Source organism: Vulpes lagopus, chromosome 15 (genome assembly GCF_018345385.1).
Source record: "Vulpes lagopus strain Blue_001 chromosome 15, ASM1834538v1, whole genome shotgun sequence".
NCBI classification, from domain to species: Eukaryota; Metazoa; Chordata; class Mammalia; order Carnivora; family Canidae; genus Vulpes; species Vulpes lagopus.
In genome coordinates, this window is record NC_054838.1 from 44486875 (window position 1) to 44507208 (window position 20334).

Consider the following 20334-nt stretch of genomic DNA (forward strand, 5'->3'; position numbering starts at 1 on the left):
TCTCTCTCCTCTTCCACCTGAATCATTTCTAAATTCCTATCTTCAGCTTGCTTATTCTTTCTCCCATCTGATCTCTATTTCCAATGCTTTCTAATAATGTTCATCTCATTGAGTAGGTCAGCTTCAGATTTTCATTTTGGTTCTTTTTTAGAATTTCAGTCTCTTTAGATAAAGTACTTATATGTTCATTAATTTTATTCCTAATTTACTGAATTGCCTTTCCGAATATTCTTGTAGCTTTTTGAATTTTGTCCTGTTATTTTGAATTATTTATTAGATTGCAGTATTCTGTCTCTGAGTCTCTGTACCTGAGTGCAGTTGGTGAATTGTCATCGCCTTTCTGTGATACTGTATTACCGTTTTTCATAGTGTTCAATGAAATGTGCCTATGCCACATTTAAAGTAGCAAACATCCTTATTCTTTAGGTAAGGCTTTGTTAACTTTGATTAATAGTTCATCAGGTTGGCAGTTAAAAGCCTTTCTTTTGTTTTCCAGAAGGTGGTACTATAGCACAAGCTTTTTGGTTTTTATTACTGGGAGTGACTCACTGCTAAAGTTGGTCATGTGCATAAAGAAAGTGGCATTAAAAAAACAAAACACTGGAGGCACCTGGGTGACTTAGTGGGTTGAGCGCCTCCTGGTTTGGGCTCAGGTCATGATCTCAGGGCCTTTAGATCCAGCACCTCCTTGGGCTCCTCCACGAGCACAGCACAGAGTCTGTTTGAGAGTCTCTCCCTCTGCCCCCTCTACCGCATTCACACACATGCACCCATGTGCTGTCTCAAATAAAATCTTAGGTTTTGTTTGGTTTTTTAAAAGACTGGAAGCAGAGTGGTGGGAGGTGTGTGTTAAAGCACTCGGGGCTTTAGGTGCACCTGTGGCCTGGTAGAGCCACTGTAGAGTGGGGGATTCCCAAAGGCCCGTGGATGGACCTCTTTCTGGAATCCCAGGATGTATGGCAGGAATACCTGTCTCTTCAGCATTCTTTGCTTTCTTTCTTTCTTTCCCTCTACCCAGTCATGGAGGGGTCTCTTCAGAAATCCAGGCGTTCCTAGAAAGCAACAGAACCCTCCAGCTGTAGCCCAAGCCGACTTTCAGGCACCCTCTGCTACAGAGGTCACTGTCATCCTTGCCACTGTAACTCCCTTGACTCCATAGCTTCCTTTGACTTAAGATACACAGATGGACGTCCTGTGGTGTCCAATTAGTTGTAAGTCAAGGGGGACGAAAGAGGAATGTCTCATGCCATCAAGATCCTGACGTTACCACCAGTGGATTATCTTAAATGCACTCCACTTTGGAGACTCCTGCAGAACGTGAAAGGAAACCCCTGGAAAGTCTTAAAATGGTGTTAGATTTGCATTTAGATTGCTCTGGCCTTTGGAATTTAAAGTGGATGTGAGGGTACAGAGACTGGAAGGTTGAAATAGTTGAGCTCATCAGTCATATAAATTCTTATATGTGGCATCAGACCAAGATGATAAAGGCTTAAATGAGGAAAATGGTAGAATGGACAAGAAAGAATGGATTTGTAAAATATTTGGAATAGAAAACTTAGCTTCAATGGATAGGTTGGCTATTTAAATACCATTATTAATTTTCTTGTAACGAATTATCACACAAAGACCAAATCATACTAATTTTGCTAATATTGGATGTACTAAGAGAAATTATAGTTCCTCACCACAAGACCCGAGAACAGGACTAAGGTCCAGACACAGAATACTGCATTTTTGAGTACTGTTTGATTTGGGTATTAGAAGCAAAATGGGTTGAAACTGAACATTTCAATCTGGAGCAGGTTCTAATAAGCTACCCCTTTTCTTCAAGAACTTTCCAAATAACATTTCTTAAGGCAAACAACTTAGGATAAGGACAAGTTTAAAAGTTGGTTGAAATTTCCTTTTAATTAAAGACCCAAGGGACAAGAAGCTCCTTTGTTACAGTACATAACATATGGCTCTTAGGATACCAGGGACTCAAATGATACCAGCACTGAACTGTTACTGGCGGGCGAACAGTGAAGCAGTATTACCTTTACTGGCATTAAGATTGTAATACATGTGCACATGCAGTAAGTTCTTTGGTAGACTTCATCTTTCAGTGGAATTACAGAATTTGCAAAGTAAAGTAGTAGTAAAATATTTCATGTAAAATTTGAGCATAGTATTTCTCACCCATAAGCTATGTATACAGACTTCAGAAAAAAAGTGAAACCTAGTAAACTTATTTTAAAATATTTCCTCAAAACTAATTGACTTCTGAGTTCAGACACACACACAAAACATAAATGCAACAGAGTAAGATAATAATGAATTTGTAAAATGTGTTTCATTGTTTCTAGTAATTGGGCACATGGAAACTAATCTGAAGGGTGTAGAATTCTTTGAAATCCAGGACGGCTACCAATTCCTCCTCTCAACCCTGCTCCCCTGCCCCCAAGAAAATCTTTAAGGCATCAGTTTGGAACAGCTATCTACTACATCCTAAATACGTATGCCAGTAATGACAACAATTTTCAACTACTAACTACACCACAATATCCTCAAGACTTTGCCATATCATATATGAAGAGTGTGTGCTGCAGAAAGGTGATCAAAGTAAATCACTTTACACCAGAATAGAAAAACCCATGATGGGGGAAGGAGTATCAAATGATTCTGAGCTTTTTTCATGACATGGAGGTTCAATGTATATAATGCCACGGAACTGCAGCGCTGGTGCGCCATGATAACTGATGCTCCTTCCCTTTGTACAGTGAGTTCTCTTCCATCAAGAGGTACGTTTCTGAAGTGGTCTGTACTTTGATTTTAAATTCAGAAACTTGTTCCCATTGTAGGTCTGGTATTGAAGCATCTTCATATTCTTTGGGTGACTTTCTCACATCCACTTTAAATTCCAAAAGATTAGTGTCATATAATTACGGGGTTATTTCACATAAACCACCTGCACTGCTACAGTTCTAAACCCATCCTAGAGAGATTTAAAATAAATAAAGCAACTTAATTTCTCCCATGGGTGGGTTCTAACTTAGGAAGACTGTATAACTCCTAAAGCTGCCATTATAATCCAGAGTTCATGGCAACGCTGGACCCCCTCATACGGTCCTTTCACACAACGGTTTGGACAGGAGTGACACACTGTGCAGGAGAACTGGCTCGCTCAGAGGATGAGGTTGATCGGTTGGAAATTTCTCTCTGCAGTTCCTCTACTTTTTTCTGAAGCTCTGCTCGTTTAGCAAGAAGTTCTTTATATCTGTTGTGAATGGGCTCCTACAAGAGCAGAACACCATGATGTCATTCAACTAGGCAATCCTAAACAAACCCAAAGTCAAGTAATCCTAGCATATAGTTCTTTCCTAAATGGTCCCCAGCTACGGGGACCAAGCCTTTCCAGCACATCGGTGAGAATTAACTGCATTCTGCTGACAACACTGCTCTTTCAATGGCCTTCCCACAAACACACCCTGAAGCTGGTACTTAAATACAACAAACAACCAAGACAATCAAAAAGCCCAAACTCAAAGATTGCCTATCATTTACTTGCAGATTTTTAGTCTTTTAAACAGTTCTAAGTACTACACATTATGAGACATATGTCAAAATGGACTAGAATCTTGTCTGGCTTTTAGTTTTCTTACAGCTATTTCTTCAAACTATTAAAATGGCTTGTAGAAGTTCTCAAATCGACCACACTCATCTTTCCAAGAAGAGAGGAAAAGACAAGTGATTCATCTAAGACCGACAAGCAAAATCAGTAAGAATCAAGTATACTGATTCCCCGTGTAGTGCTTTTTTCTACTAAACAATTCTAACCATTAACAGAAAAAAAAATCTTAAGTATACCTAATTTTTTTAGTTGCCTTAAGGGGGTGAACCTGATATAAAATTGCATGGATGAAACTCCCACTGCATACTGGTGAGCATGCGTACCTGGGGTTTTTGTTTTGTTTTGTTTTTCGTACCTGGGGTTTCATCCGCGGATTCCACCTGACGTAATACCCCACCCAGAGCTCTAGGTGGCGCATGCTGGCTACCGGATACAGGACGTGATTGGAATAGCTCCCATAGAGAGGATTGGTGAAGTCTTCCAGCTGGCTATTTATATAAGACCACAGTGACACAGTCCTTTTAGGAAGATTCTGTATGAAGGAAACATAAGTATTTTTGATTATTAAAATCTCTTTAGAGGGAGAGGACATGGACACTTCAGTGACAGCCTCACTTTCATTAAAATCAGAGAGTACTAGAAAATCCTGCAATTCATTAAAAACTTAATCAAGTTCCCACGCCAGCAATTCCACTCAGGTATATATACCAAGAGAACAGAAACATATGCACACAAAAACTTGTACACAGATGTTCAAATCACCATGGTTCATAAGAGCCAAAAGGAAGAAACAACCCACAAGTCCATCAACTGATAAACGGATACAAGGTGGTATGTTTATATAAAGGAATAATCCTGATACATATTACAGAAACTTGGAAACAGGCTAAGTGCAAGAAGCCAGACACAAAGTCCTCATCCTGAATAATTCCATCTATAGGACAAATGTAGGAGAACCAAACCCAGACATCAGTGATTGCCAAGGGACCAGGAGAAGTGATTGGGTACTTCTCAGTGTTCCCAAGTTAGTAGTGGTGATAGCTGTACGACTCTAGAGAAACTGAAAACTACTAAATCATACACTTAAAATTTTATGGACTGCAAATTACAGCTCAGCAAAAGTTTCTTAAAATCAAGATACAGTTAAATCGTATTCAAGGCTCTCAAAAGATTAAAAGTATCTTTGGAATTTAGGTACTTTTAGTTATCTAATATTCAGTAAGTTCTTAAATGCCCCTCCTATGCATAGGAATACTGACTACATGCTAGCCACTGGAGATTAAAATGTATATTAACATTTTTAAGGGACGCCTGGGTGGCTTGGTTAAGAGTCTGCCTTCAGCTCAGGTCAAGATCTCAGGGTCCTGGGATCAGCCCCATGTCAGGCTCTCTGCTTCTCCCTCTGCCCCTCCCCACCTCTCCTGTGCTTAACTAGATACAATCTTTTAAAATAAAATGTTTTAATACCTGCCTTCAAGGAACTTACAGTCTACTACATGGCAGTTACCTTAGTGTTTTATTTAACCACACAATAGTAAGTACTATTTTTCCTAATTTACCAAAGCAGGAATGAACTTGCCTAAGGTTACACAAGAAGAGATAGATCCAAGATTTCAACCGGGGCAGCCTGGCTCCACTCCCTGCCATAATGCTTTAACAGAACAGCAAGAATAAAGTAGTTGATAATCACATTTTCAGAATGAAAACTGATGCAGAGGGAGACACCAAATCAAGATGATTTGGAATTTCATACATATAGGATAGAGATACTTTGAGGTCAGAAGTAAAACTTGAAATGTAATCCCTATAAGTTTCTTTTAAATAATACCAACCACTTACCAATGATCTCACTGGTGAAGCAAGGAAATGGTAACTTTCTACATAGTATCTTGTTAATGTTTGGATGTTTTACAGTATTATTTTACAAATTAAAAAAAAAATTAAAATGGCTCCTATGTATGCAGAACGTATTTGGGGATCTGAGCTGTCCATTCATACGTGTATGTTTTGCTAACTACATTTTTCTGCATGTGCTTTGAAGGATTTCCATCCTGCAAGGCCTGACGAATAACACTGGTGCTCTTAAGATTACAAATACCTCAGTTCTCTTGAGCAGACACTACTTTTCACCCACAAACTCACCTGACAGCTAGCTGCCACCTTCAGCCTCGCAACAGAGCTACTTGAAAACAAATCATGTTCAGGTGTGTGGAAAGAAGTAATCATACTACAGTATGTGGCAATAAAATTTGACCAAAGAAATCATCCAAAGAACCAATCAGTTGAAATCTATCTAAGAATGCAGCCTCGTGGGAACATGACACATGTGGGGAGTAGAAGGGGGAGGGTCACAGCACATATTTTACCTCTTTTCCTCTCTGATGTTCACTGTTACACAGAAATGTTCCAAATAAGCAGCTGTAGAGATGGTCCAAAATGGTAATGAGAAAATATTCATTGAATTCAAATGCTGTAGGAAACTGCAAATTGAATACCACAAACACACAAAATTATTAGGACACTTTTCCAAGCATGTTCATCCCCATATATGGGTAGGTCCTTCATTATACTTCTTAAAACTGGGTTAAACAATATTCAAAACTATTTCTAAGCCATAATGGCATCATCCACTTCGTTCTCTGCTCGAAAGTCACTCTATCACTCTTCTGAGATTTCTCCCCAAATATCCTTTTCTTGTGCAACAAGAGTTTGAATGGTGTGACCTTGGTATTTCTATATCTCCTGTATCTGTTAGTCCCAAACTTGAAGAGTGATAAATTTTGAAGTTGGCAATTCTGGAACTCTGAGCTTTTCTTTGCCAAAGATGACCATAAACAATATAAGAAGATTTTCTTTAAATTTTCAGAACATAGTTTTGTTTTTAGGAATTACACAAAAAATATCAATGCCTCCAGAAAACGTCAGCAACATACAAAAATAAAGATCCAAGGAGATGTGCAGATCATTTAAAAGCCAAGCAGTCAAACCAGAGTATCCTATAATCCAGTACTTTGGCAGCCTCCTTGTAACAAACAAACAAAATTCAATGTGGGGGGCTTATCAAGGAAGGATGACAGGTCCCAGGAAGGGAAGGGGTTAGTATATGCACCTAATACTTCAAAATTATTTGAAAGTCTCCATGAAAATTGTACTGATTCTAGGACTGTGAAAAAGAACTGTAAATATTTAGATTGCAGATTTGGGGAATAAATATTGGTTCCAAGTTTTTCTTAGAATGATCCCTACCCAGTAGTACAAGAAAACAGCCTGAGCCATGTAAATGGGATAGGAATGAAAGCACCTCTGCCTTGACGTTTCCAAAAATTATAAGCAAGGTATTTCTCGAACAATGAAGGGTTACTAGCCTGCCTTGAACCGAAACTTTTGTGGCTTCTAAGCTGAAGCAGGTGATCCAGCACATGCCAACAAAAAGCCAATTACCTGTAAGATATCTGGTCAAATACCATTCATTCATTTACAAAATAAATCCTGTTTCCTGTACTGTTACACTCTTAATAACCGTATTAGCCAACTGTGAATGCACTCTAAAATCATTAAACAGCCATCCCAAGGAGCTAAGCTTGTGATTAGTTTTCCGTCTTTTTGGCAAAACCACATGCTCAGTCATTCGAAGAGAAGAGAGATTTGACAGTGGACATGTCCTCCCACAAAACGATAGTAGCACAGCAGGAACTGCTCTGAGCAGAAGAGGAACATTTTCTCCTCACGTGTTTAAAATCGGAAGGGCGGCAGCCCCGGTGGCGCAGCAGTTTAGTGCCGCCTTCAGCCTGGGTTGTGATCCTGGAGACCCGGGATCGAGTTTCGCCTCGGGCTCTCTGCAGGGAGCCTGCTTCTCCCTCTGCCTGTATCTCTGCCTTTCTCTATCTCTCTGAATAAATAAATAATCTTTTAAAAACATAGATAGATAGATAGATAGATAGATAGATAGATAGATAGATAGATAGATAGAGAGGGCCCTTCATCAACTGCTTCCTGACCCAGGAGTGAGGGGACGGGGATGGGGCTGAGGATAGGGGACTAGTGAGGGGATTGGGATGGGGCTAGGGTAGGGGACTAGTAGAATCTGGCTAATCACAACATAATTGGTGTCATTTTGACAAATGTGCTACTTAAGTCTGCACAAAAGTTCAATTATTTATAAAAATGATGATTGTCAATAAACATAAGGAAGAAAGATATTTATCGTGTACTCTTCTATGCAAACAACTGGCACATGTTAGAAATGAACTAATACATTCACACATGTTGCCCCTTGAAACCATTCCCGTCAGAGAACAGGATAGTTAGCCATCAGTGGTGTCAATTTCAAACAGCTTCTCCAGCCTTTTTATACGGCATTTTTAATTTTTGCCAAGAGTCAAACATTTAAAAATCAAATACAGGAATGGTCAATAGTGGGTCTTCTTGTTTTTGGTCAAACCCCCAAAACTGGATTGGCAAGGATTTGTAGAGCTGCTATACTACCTCAAAAGCAATTCCAAAGGAAAAATTCAAACCTAGTCCAAGAAGTAGTGAACATCATCAAACTATGTAGCATCTCCCCTCCCTCCAACACACCAAGGGCCTTTTACAGAACAAAACTTAAACTGTCATACACATCTGCAGTATATACGTTAAAATACCAGCTTCTTCATTCTGTAGATGTATCTACAACACTGCATTTGATGCAGGAGCTTTCAAAATAATCCACCCAAATTGATATGCTTACGGGGAAAATGCCTATATAATTGGTGTGTTTCACCTAAAGATCACCATTCACTTTAAGATTTTATTTATTCATGAGAGAGACAGAGAGAGGTAGAGACACAGGCAGAGGGAAAAGGAGGCTCCATGCAGGGAGCCCAATGCGGGACTTGATCCCGGGTCTCCAGGATCACGCCCTGGGCCAAAGGCAGGCACTAAACCGCTGAGCCACCCAGGCGTCCCCATTCGCTTTCTTTTAATGAAATAACAGCATTTTCTTGAAGTTAAAGTGTAATCCTAAAGCAAAGCAGAGCCACCAACTGCCCCATTTTATATTCATGTGGCGGTCTAACTACAACAAACCGGACCTCCCTGTGAGGTCTAATAAACTCCTGGGTAAATAATTAGCTGATATACCAGTGAGCTGTAGTGAAGGTCTGTGAGGTGTTTTTCCTGGGTAGAGTTAAATATTTCTAAGACACTAACCCTTTGCCTCACAACTGAAATGATCCAAACTGCCAGATTGTTTCTCAGTATCTGATACTTTTCCAAAAGACTAAATCCATTATCATTAATATTTCCACCGATTTGTTAGAAAGTTGATTGAAGATCTAAAAAACAATTTCTCCATACCAAAGAACACAACTGAACCTACTGCATACCTACCTAACCATAATTCCCATGTAAACCTATCTTTCTACCTTTCTTAGCAATGTATAGATGAGTGACCAGGTAAATATACTGTCATTATTTAACTACTTGTCCAAAATGAAGGAGGAAATCTCTTGCGTTATTATTAATGCCACTGGTTGAAATGCTAATGGGTCAAACTGTCAAGTGTTTACTATGATCTCTGAGCAATACCTTTTCATTTCTATAATTTACATAACATAATAACACGTAATAGTTCTATTACCGAGAAATCTTCCAAGAATTTCCATTTTACATGAAATGTAGGATAAGCACTGACCAAACCTCCCAACTCCAGATGGCTTAAAAGAAAAATGTAAAAATGATTATCCTAGATAAGTTACCTGTCTTGTCATTTGCCAGACACAGTCAATAAATTGAAGAAAAACAGGTGATCTGTCTGCATCTGCATGGTTCTTATCTCCATGGCCAAGTCTCTGAAGCAGAAAGAGTGAAATACTATATGAGCTTGGTGGGAGTTTTCTTTTTAATGGAAGTAATTTTCTTTTCCAATAAAAGTAGTATCTTGCAATATTTTTTAAGGTTCAAAAGTCTTTTTAAGAGAGGACAGCAAGGAAAATAGAAATCACTCATAGCCTTACCAAGCAGAGGTCTCTGTTACCATTGCGAGGTACAAACTGCCAGATTGTTTTCTGACATGGGATGCTCGTAATGGGAATTACCATTTTGTTTAACAAATGGAACCCAGATCTTAAAAGGTTGATAATGGAAGACAGGAGCACTCAGACCTCAAAACCCAGATTTCTGTTGCAGAGATTTAATATTCCCTAAATATTAACAGTTACTTGTCCAACAGCCTCAGGAAGTAGCCTTCTCCTCTAACACCTTGGCCAGGACGTGTGGGGGATCTGCTGTATCTTATCTTAGCTCATCTGTCTTTATTGAAAAGAATCACATTAGCACAAACTCTAGAAAACCTTTAAAGAATGCTTCACATCTGCCCTCCAAGCATGTATTCACCTCCTTTCTCAGTTTTTTCTTCTAAGGATCTTTGCCCCAGATGACTGACACAGACCCTCCACACTCCAAAGCAGTGATTCTAAAAGTATGGTCTGTAGATTTCCAGAGGCCAGGAAGGAGTGGGGGGGATTGTGACGTCAAAACTACTGTCATAATAATACAAAGATGTTACTTGCCTTCTTCCATGCACTGACATTTACACCAATGGTGCAAAAGTGACAAAGGAGAAAACTCTGGGTTCCTTAGGAGAAATCAAGCCAGGCTCTGGAATCAAGCTACACTGGTAGTGTCATGTTCTGCCTTGACACAGAGTTGCAGTTAAATGAAAGGGAGGGAGGGAGCCAGTTTCCTTGATGAAATAAAAATTAATCCTACTAAATCTCTCCCCTTAAGGACAGCTTTTTTTTTTTTTTTTTTAATATCCTGTGTCACAAACTAGGAAACACTCATCATGTTCTTCTGCTGCAAAACTTAAGTTGATGGTAAAAAAAACACCACTTTTTCATGGATCATCATTTTTACTTGAAAGAACTATGGTTATTAAGACCTGAATGTCTTGCAGACATTTTTTTGAAAATGTACAAAGTGAATGTGTCATTTCATGAAAAACAATGGTGAAATTCAAGTTTTGAGTGCAAATTAGATTTTTGGAAAACCACCTGGCATAACCTTCATAACAGACTTTCTGATATCAATGGTGGTACTAACCAGTGAGATATTATGATAGTAAACAATGAAATACATTAACACTGGAAGAGCTGTGTAAGTCAGTAAAGCCAGTATTTTCTAAATAACCAATACATGATACTACAGAATCATACATGGGTAAAAGTTCTATTCAAAGCACAAGGCAGACCAATGGAATTTAATGGAACAAACAATGAAAAACCTATCAATTTAGTTTTGGATTCCACATTACAAGTAACCTCAAAGAAATTAGCATTTGCTAAATTTTGGGCAAGTATGAACGAATATCCATAATTCCCCGAGAAAGCTATTAAGACACACTCTGATTTTTAACCTGCTTATCTGTGTGTGGACAGATTTTCCTCATTTCCTTCAAACAACGGTGCACATTGCAGTAAACCGAATGCAGAAGTAGTTGTGAATTTTAGCAATCTTCTAATAAACCAGACATGAAAGAAATTTGCACAAAATTCTAAAACGGCGCCACTCTTCACATTAAGCTTCTGTTGTTTTGGAAAATATAGTTTTCTTTAAAATGTTATTTAGGTTAACATATAGTAGTACTACTATGGTCTGAGTGTTTGTGCCCCACCCCCCACCCCCAAAATTCATGTTGAAATTCTAATGCCAAATGTAATGGCAGGAGTCATCACCGGGGAGCTGCTAGTCATGAGGGTAGAAGCCTCTAATAATAAATGGTATTAGTGCTCTTATCAAAAGACCCCACAAAAAAAAAAAAAAGACCCCACAGAGGCTCCCTAGCTCTCTTCACCACATGAGGACACAGCAAGAGGTTGACAAACCACAATCCAAAATCTAGGACCTTCCAAGAATAAGACTATGCTGGCAACCTGATCTTGGATTTCCAGCCTTAAAAACTGTGAGAAATAAATTTCTGTTGAAATTTTACTAACCACCCAGTTTATGGTATTATGTTACAGGAACCCAAACAGACTAAGAGAGATTTATTATTAATAAACATTTTTAATTTAACGTCTAATATGGTAAATATTGGTAGATATACACCATATAAACAAAGTTCTTGGGGTTATCAATAATTGTTAAGAATGGAAAGAGGTCCTGAAATCTAAAAGTTTGAGACTCGTTACTCTACATTAACCAAGTGAATGTACCCTCTTGACCAACTGTCCTTCAACTGCAAATTCTGTGTTCAGATAAACCAGAGGGAAAAAATGCAGTAGGTAACCAGAGGTAGCAATTTAGGAATCCATAGCAACTTCCAACAGTTTTTAATGTTTATTATTTTGGCCACATTTACGTGAACATGTCCAGCTCTGGATGACTAAAACTTAGAGGGTTTTTGGTAATTTTTTTCATGGTAAGTATATTTTAGCAAGAACTGAAAAACGTGAGCCATCCGAAAAGATACTCCAGATGCCCAATTTTATTTAATGGTTCAAGTTCAAAAGAGCAGACTACCTTTAAATGTCTGTTTCTTTCAAGTTAACAGCTCTTGAACAACACGGGTTGTACTCTGCGAGTTCATTTACACGTGGAATTTTTATAGAAATGTAAATGTATTTTCTCTTATGATTTTCTTAGTAACATTTCCTTTTCTCTAGCTTACTTTTTAATAATAATACAGTATATAATAAATACAACATATAAAATATGTGTTAATTATCTTTTCGGTAAGGCTTCCATCAATCATAGGCTATATATGGAGTTAAGTTCTGGAGAGAAGTCAACAGTTACATGTGGATTTTTGACTACATCCCGAACCCCCTCGTATTGTGCGTTATGCAAGGGTCTTCTGTACTTATAAACACTACTGGTATACTCTGGAAACCACAGAATAATAATGGTTAACATTAGAGTCAGCATCTGGATAAACATCTTTTAGAAAGTCTTTCAGCAAATCTAGGAAAATGCTGCCAAGAACATGCACACTCTCAGTGGCTTCAATGCTTCTGACTATCTAACTCTTCCCTCCGTGATTCTCTAACGCTGCCCCTCCCTCAACTCTACTCTTGCCAAGCTCAATCCCATCTAGACTTTTGATCACTCTGTTCCTCCTTTTTGGGAAAATATTCCTATTCCTTATTCAATTCTATGATTACAACTAACACAGATGAGTACCACATGAGCACCAGGGCCTACACAGTTACTGCTCTCAAGTTTTCTGATTGCAAATTTCATGTTTAGGAGAAACACAGCTAAAAATCACTTGAATGAATACACGAATCCAAAGTATAGTGTAACAAAAAAGCAAATTTGAAAGCTTGGTATCATTTCAGAGGGACATAATAACCCCATTCCTCTACTTTAGGAACTGTGATTAGTTCTGGGTATCACACTAGAAAAAAGGCATAACCAAAGAAAGTCCAGAGGACAACTAGGGTGAAGAGGGGATTAAGATGGGAAAATACTGAGGAAAATGAATGTTTAGCCAGAAGAACTTAAGTTTATGCATGACATGGGCAGATACTTACTTCCAAATTTTTTGAAGGGCTATCCTATTTGGATAAGTAGTCATATTTGTTCTTGTCTTCAAAGGGGAAATGGGAAGGAAATTTTAGTTCATTATGAGAAAGAACTTTCTAGTAAGTAGACTTTCTGAAGTGAGACTGGAAAGCCTGAGGAAGAGGCTGGCTGCTGGTTTCTGGAGGTATTAATGAAGAAACTAAACATCATTTCATGGGGACACCACAGAAGACATCTAACAATGAATGCCTGGATCTCCAGTCCTGCCGACTCAGAATGAGACCAATGACAACATCAAAATAAATTCTGAGTTATATGGAGGGCACAAAAATTTGTCATTTCCATAAAACTACCCGCAACACTCTCCATATGGATGCTCACTACAGTATTAGTACTTCAAGAAGGATCATCAAAAAGCTGTTTATTCCCAACTCTGAGTTAAATTTTTCTTTTTTTTCTCTGATCCTTCTTTTGGTCCCAGACTGATTTTTATTTTAAGACCCTGTTTCCGGGATCCCTGGGTGGCGCAGCGGTTTGGCGCCTGCCTTTGGCCCAGGGCGCGATCCTGGAGACCCGGGATCGAATCCCACATCGGGCTCCCGGTGCATGGAGCCTGCTTCTCCCTCTGCCTGTCTCTGCCTTTCTCTCTCTCTCTCTCTGTGACTATCATAAAAAAAAAAAAAAAAAAAGACCCTGTTTCCATGTGAGCACTGCCACTTTGAAGTATTCTTAAATTAAGAATAATAATTAAACCATTCTTGGCTTTCTTTACGTCAAGATCGGAAATGCCCTGTAATTCTGAAACCATTCCTGCTAATCTGCATTTGAAATAGAGACACCTCTGCAAATCAAGGACTGGTATCTGATGTTTCCCTGGCGATGATCACAGAAGACACAGAGCCAGGTACCCAACCAACAGCCCTGGCCAGATTGCACAGCCATGAGAGGACATCCTAACACTTCCCACAACTAACAAGAAAGTTCTTTCTAAAAGTTGACCCCTTTAGTCTAAAGAGGTAGTTTTCAATGAGTATCTAGTGAATAAAAGGCATTTTTCTCACATGCCTCATGTAGGGTGCAGGTGATATATGGAGCCCGGGCTCTTTACTCACAAGCTGAAATCGATGCCCAAAGCTTAACCATTCTTTTTCTATAAGGACTTCAAATCCTCGGATGCTTCGATAGTATCCATCCAACATGAGCATGGCAAGAGAAGTCAGCTGAGCCGTGCGGTCCCAACCATCACTACAGTGCACTACCACAGATGTCTTTCCGGACTCTATTTTGTCAGCAATCCTAAGAGCCCCTGCAAGAATAAGCTGCAACACAGATTTTTAAATGAAAATTTTTAAAAAGTGCTTCCTTCTTCAAAATTAACAAAGTTTTATTACATATGACTGTCTCAATAACATGTGGAGAAAAAACATCAGTCCCTTCCTAAAAGGAATTCTTGTCAGTGGCAAAAGATCTATAATGCTTTTGCCTTTAGAACTAGAAAAATCTCATAAATGAAGGCTCCTATTAATCTGCACAATAGAAGAGCCAAAATGAAGGGTACCTTTGGGTTCTGTAAAAATCAACAGTATGAGTGTGAGAAAAGAAGGATTAAGTTTAAAAGGGATGTTTCTAAGAATATTCAAATGTTCAACATCATCTATTTAATAAAAATAATATGCCAAATGAAGTCGTACATATTACTTAAACAATAGTTAACCAAATTAGAATAAATATGAAAGCAATAAAATTGGATCTCAAAGTATTCTATAGCTTCCATGGCATTTATTTTACTGGTTTTGTATCTGTCACATAGCTCACAACAAGAGCAGTATAAAGATAGAGAGTAAGCTACTTTTCTGTACAGTATGAATGAAACATTCTCATCAGGTCAATAGATTACTATTGTCAACTTAAAAGGTATTTAAAATATTTTTTTAAAATATGGAGATATTGCAAAATAATTACCTTTTCTGAAGTTGATCTTGAGTTAAAACTGGACAGAATTAGATATAACCAAAAAAGAAACACAAAAGTATAATATCCTTTAAAATGAATAATACAGTCCCATTGTTCTCTGCAACGGCTACCATACATACTTAAAGAACACTATGGGCCCCAAACATGGATTAGAATGAAATAAAGTAGATCTACTAGGCTTGCATTATCTCACGATGACCTCTTTTTGACAATATCTATAGGCATATTCTGGAAATGGGGTACTTGGAAATAATGTCAATCTGGACTATGCATCAGAGATACCTGTGAGCATTTTTTTAAGTGTCTGGGCCCCATTCTCCACTACTCCAGCTTACCAATTTAAATATCTCCCACTTGTGGGACGCCTGAGTGGCTCAGCAGCTGAGCATCCACCTTTGGCTCTGGTTGTGATCCCTGAGTCCCAGGATCAAGTCTCACACATCAGGCTCCTGCAGAGAGCCTGCTTCTCCCTCTGCCTATGTCTCTGCCTCTCTCTCTGTTTCTTATGAATAAATAAATAAAATCTTTTAAAAAAAAATCTCCCACGTGTAATTCAGTGTATATGGAGATTTATGAATCGCTAGCCTAAAGGATTAGAACAGTTGGAAAGTTAGGACTGACCAAGGAGTTATCCAAAGTAGTCACCCTCCCTTCCTCCCTCCCTCCTTCATTTATAACATTTTTGGAGATGTTACCATGTGGCAGACACTGCTTTCAGTGCTGGAAATAGAGCAGTGAATGGAACAAAGGGCTGGTACATTCTACTCAGGGGAGGCCAGCAGGACACAAATAAATAAGAAAACATATAGTGTGCCAGAGGGCAGTAAGTGAAAACACCCTACTGGTGTTGCTGCTACTTTGTAAGATGTGGCTGGGAAAGGCCTTTCTGAAAAGGTGATATTTGAGGGGAGATCTGAGAAAGGTGAGTAGGTAAACTGTGATGGTATGAGGACTATGGGGGAAGAATGTAGTCCACACACAGCCTAATCTCTTACCCCTCATGAAACTTGTTTCTGTTGTAGCAAGCTTTTTGGAGAGAAAGCTTGGTGTGTGCTGGTGGAATGCCCTGCAATTTAAGAAGCCAACACTGCAATTTATGTTAGTTTCAAATCAAGTGTTAGCTCCAACAGATGGGCCACAGGAACTCGTCCTCTGACTGAGGAATGTGTGCACTCAGCTACATTCAAGCTTCCCAGCATCTAGAAGAGAAATAGTAATAATAATCTCTAATTCTCATTAGGTAATTTTGGCCTTCTCTTCAGTTCTGTCTGAATTTTAGAGATTCAAATGCGAGCACATGTCTGCTCCTTACCATGAAGAATCTCATTTCCCTGCATTTCACAATATGAATACATATGTGGTTAGAGAAGTCTACACTTCAGAATGCTGTATTACTGAAATTCAGACTATATCTGAAAACATGTATGTAATTGTACTAAGTGCAATACTGTCTGGTGCTCCAAATCCAACAGTAATGGGGTGAGCACATCGGTACTCACAGGGCAGTCCCCACATCACTTAGCCTTCATACCCTTCCTTCAACTACTTCACCTCCCTTCCCCAACCAGAATGCATCCTACTTCACAAGGCGCACAACAAGGATTTAGCGAGTGCCTGTTATTCACACAGACAGCACTGCCCTAGCTCCTGAGGGGTCCAAACACATTAATAAGTTATCCAGTCCAAGTTTCCACGAATTAGGCATATACACCAGCTGACACAATGTAATTAAATGAAGTGCGAGGTCATACCTAATGAGGTGGAAAGAGAAAGTAAAGTGAAAAGTGCAGAGAAAATGGAAGTGGGTGCGATCCAGGAAGACTTCATGGAAGAGATAATATCTGAACTGGGGTCTGAAGGATGGGTAGTATTCAGACAGGGCAGGAAAGAGAGGGGAAGAAAAAAACCACAACAGAACCAAATGCAAGGAAAAAAAAAAAAAGAACCAAATGCAAGTATAGGAAAATAATTCATCTAAGCAACGTACCTTAGAAGTACTTATAATTTTCAAAGCAGTTATCAATCTTTCAATGTACAGAAAGATACTTTCATCTTCAATTGTAAGAAGAATGTCAAAATAGACAAAGAGGCAGAGAAAGTCCTTGAGTGAAATTCTGTAATAATATAAGGAAATAACAACATATACCCAACCTTAATATGTTCGAGCCAGTGAGTAGATTCCAAGTTAGACAACCAGTGAGTCTCCTCAATGTTAGGGTACACAATCTCCTTAAGTTTCCGTAATGATTCTCTCATAACGTGAATATTGTGAATATCCAGGAAAACAAGTTCTGCATTTTGATAGGCATCTTCACTTTCATAACCTCCACCCTTTGCCTGGAAAAAAAGCACACACCACAGGAAATCATAAATGAACTATACCTATTATATGTAAACACAAATGAAAAAAAGTGCCATAAAGTATCCAGCAGCATGAAAGATTATACATACATATCTTTTAAGATCTTATTTATTTATTTGAGAGGGAGAGAAAGCATGGGAGTGGGTAGAGACAGAGAGAGAAGCAGAGTCCCCACTAAGCAAGGAGCCCAACACCAGGCTCAATCTCAGGACCCTGGGATCATGACCTAAGCTGAAGGCAGACACTCAACCAACTGAGCCACCTGGGCATCCAGATGATTCATATTACTTATGAATAGGAAAATATCAATGACCCAGGACATCTTAACACAGCCACTCTCTATTACACTTTCTTCTTTATAAAACAGGAATAAACACTCACCCTGACTTCCTTATATGGCTGTTAGAAAAATTTTATGTGATACCATATATGAAGGCACTTAAACATTTTCCTCCCTATACTTCCAGTTCTACCCAAACATAATTAGAGAAAATGGAAATCAATAGCTCCACGAGCAGGGACTATGTCTATCTAGTTTCTTTCTGGCCCATGTTTTTCACCTTTCTTCCTTTTCACTTCATTTTAATCTTAATATTTGCAAAATGCTTTGCAATCATGACTTGCCTCAATTTTAACCATGTAGTTATTTCTAAATAAAAAGACGGAACAAGGGATCCCTGAGTGGCGCAGCGGTTTAGTGCCTGCCTTTGGCCCAGGGCACGATCCTGGAGACCCGGGATCGAATCCCACATCAGGCTCCCGATGCATGGAGCCTGCTTCTCCCTCTGCCTATGACACCCTCCCTTCCTCCTCCCTCCTTCATTTATAAACATTTTTGGAGATGTTACCATGTGCAGGACACTGGCTTTCAGTGCTGGAAATAGAGCAGTGAATGGAACAAAGGGCCTGGTACATTCTACTCAGGGGAGGCAGCAGGACACAAATAAATAAGAAAACAATAGTGTGCCAGAGGGCAGTAAGTGAAAACACCCTACTGGTGTTGCTGCTACTTTGTAAGATGTGGCTGGGAAAGGCCTATCTGAAAAGGTGATATTTGAGGGGAGATCTGAGAAAGGTGAGTAGGTAAACCTGTGATGGTATGAGGACTAAGGGGGAAGAATGTAGTCCCACACACAGCCTAATCTCTTACCCCTCATGAAACTTGTTTCTGTTGTAGCAAGCTTTTTGGAGAGAAAGCTTGGTGTGTGCTGGTGGAATGCCCTGCAATTTAAGAAGCCAACACTGCAATTTATGTTAGTTTCAAATCAAGTGTTAGCTCCAACAGATGGGCCACAGGAACTCGTCCTCTGACTGAGGAATGTGTGCACTCAGCTACATTCAAGCTTCCCAGCATCTAGAAGAGAAATAGTAATAATAATCTCTAATTCTCATTAGGTAATTTTGGCCTTCTCTTCAGTTCTGTCTGAATTTTAGAGATTCAAATGCGAGCACATGTCTGCTCCTTACCATGAAGAATCTCATTTCCCTGCATTTCACAATATGAATACATATGTGGTTAGAGAAGTCTACACTTCAGAATGCTGTATTACTGAAATTCAGACTATATCTGAAAACATGTATGTAATTGTACTAAGTGCAATACTGTCTGGTGCTCCAAATCCAACAGTAATGGGGTGAGCACATCGGTACTCACAGGGCAGTCCCCACATCACTTAGCCTTCATACCCTTCCTTCAACTACTTCACCTCCCTTCCCCAACCAGAATGCATCCTACTTCACAAGGCGCACAACAAGGATTTAGCGAGTGCCTGTTATTCACACAGACAGCACTGCCCTAGCTCCTGAGGGGTCCAAACACATTAATAAGTTATCCAGTCCAAGTTTCCACGAATTAGGCATATACACCAGCTGACACAATGTAATTAAATGAAGTGCGAGGTCATACCTAATGAGGTGGAAAGAGAAAGTAAAGTGAAAAGTGCAGAGAAAATGGAAGTGGGTGCGATCCAGGAAGACTTCATGGAAGAGATAATATCTGAACTGGGGTCTGAAGGATGGGTAGTATTCAGACAGGGCAGGAAAGAGAGGGGAAGAAAAAAACCACAACAGAACCAAATGCAAGGAAAAAAAAAAAAAGAACCAAATGCAAGTATAGGAAAATAATTCATCTAAGCAACGTACCTTAGAAGTACTTATAATTTTCAAAGCAGTTATCAATCTTTCAATGTACAGAAAGATACTTTCATCTTCAATTGTAAGAAGAATGTCAAAATAGACAAAGAGGCAGAGAAAGTCCTTGAGTGAAATTCTGTAATAATATAAGGAAATAACAACATATACCCAACCTTAATATGTTCGAGCCAGTGAGTAGATTCCAAGTTAGACAACCAGTGAGTCTCCTCAATGTTAGGGTACACAATCTCCTTAAGTTTCCGTAATGATTCTCTCATAACGTGAATATTGTGAATATCCAGGAAAACAAGTTCTGCATTTTGATAGGCATCTTCACTTTCATAACCTCCACCCTTTGCCTGGAAAAAAAGCACACACCACAGGAAATCATAAATGAACTATACCTATTATATGTAAACACAAATGAAAAAAAGTGCCATAAAGTATCCAGCAGCATGAAAGATTATACATACATATCTTTTAAGATCTTATTTATTTATTTGAGAGGGAGAGAAAGCATGGGAGTGGGTAGAGACAGAGAGAGAAGCAGAGTCCCCACTAAGCAAGGAGCCCAACACCAGGCTCAATCTCAGGACCCTGGGATCATGACCTAAGCTGAAGGCAGACACTCAACCAACTGAGCCACCTGGGCATCCAGATGATTCATATTACTTATGAATAGGAAAATATCAATGACCCAGGACATCTTAACACAGCCACTCTCTATTACACTTTCTTCTTTATAAAA

General features: G+C 39.1%; 1 protein-coding gene across 6 annotated transcripts in view; it reads right to left on the reverse strand.

Moving 5' to 3' along the window:
- Positions 1-1889: 1889 nt before the first annotated feature.
- The window catches only part of MTMR2 (myotubularin related protein 2), a 120910-nt gene continuing 102465 nt past the window's right edge, over positions 1890-20334 (reverse strand). For all 6 annotated transcript variants that reach the window (XM_041730783.1, XM_041730780.1, XM_041730782.1 and 3 more), the window contains 6 exons: positions 19760-19945; positions 14230-14436; positions 9349-9441; positions 5977-6090; positions 3966-4142; positions 1890-3273 (listed from right to left, as the gene is read on the reverse strand). In XM_041730783.1, the coding sequence (XP_041586717.1) occupies positions 3112-3273; positions 3966-4142; positions 5977-6090; positions 9349-9441; positions 14230-14436; positions 19760-19945 (939 nt within the window). In that variant the 3' untranslated portion in view covers positions 1890-3111. The remainder of the gene's footprint in view (positions 3274-3965; positions 4143-5976; positions 6091-9348; positions 9442-14229; positions 14437-19759; positions 19946-20334) is intronic.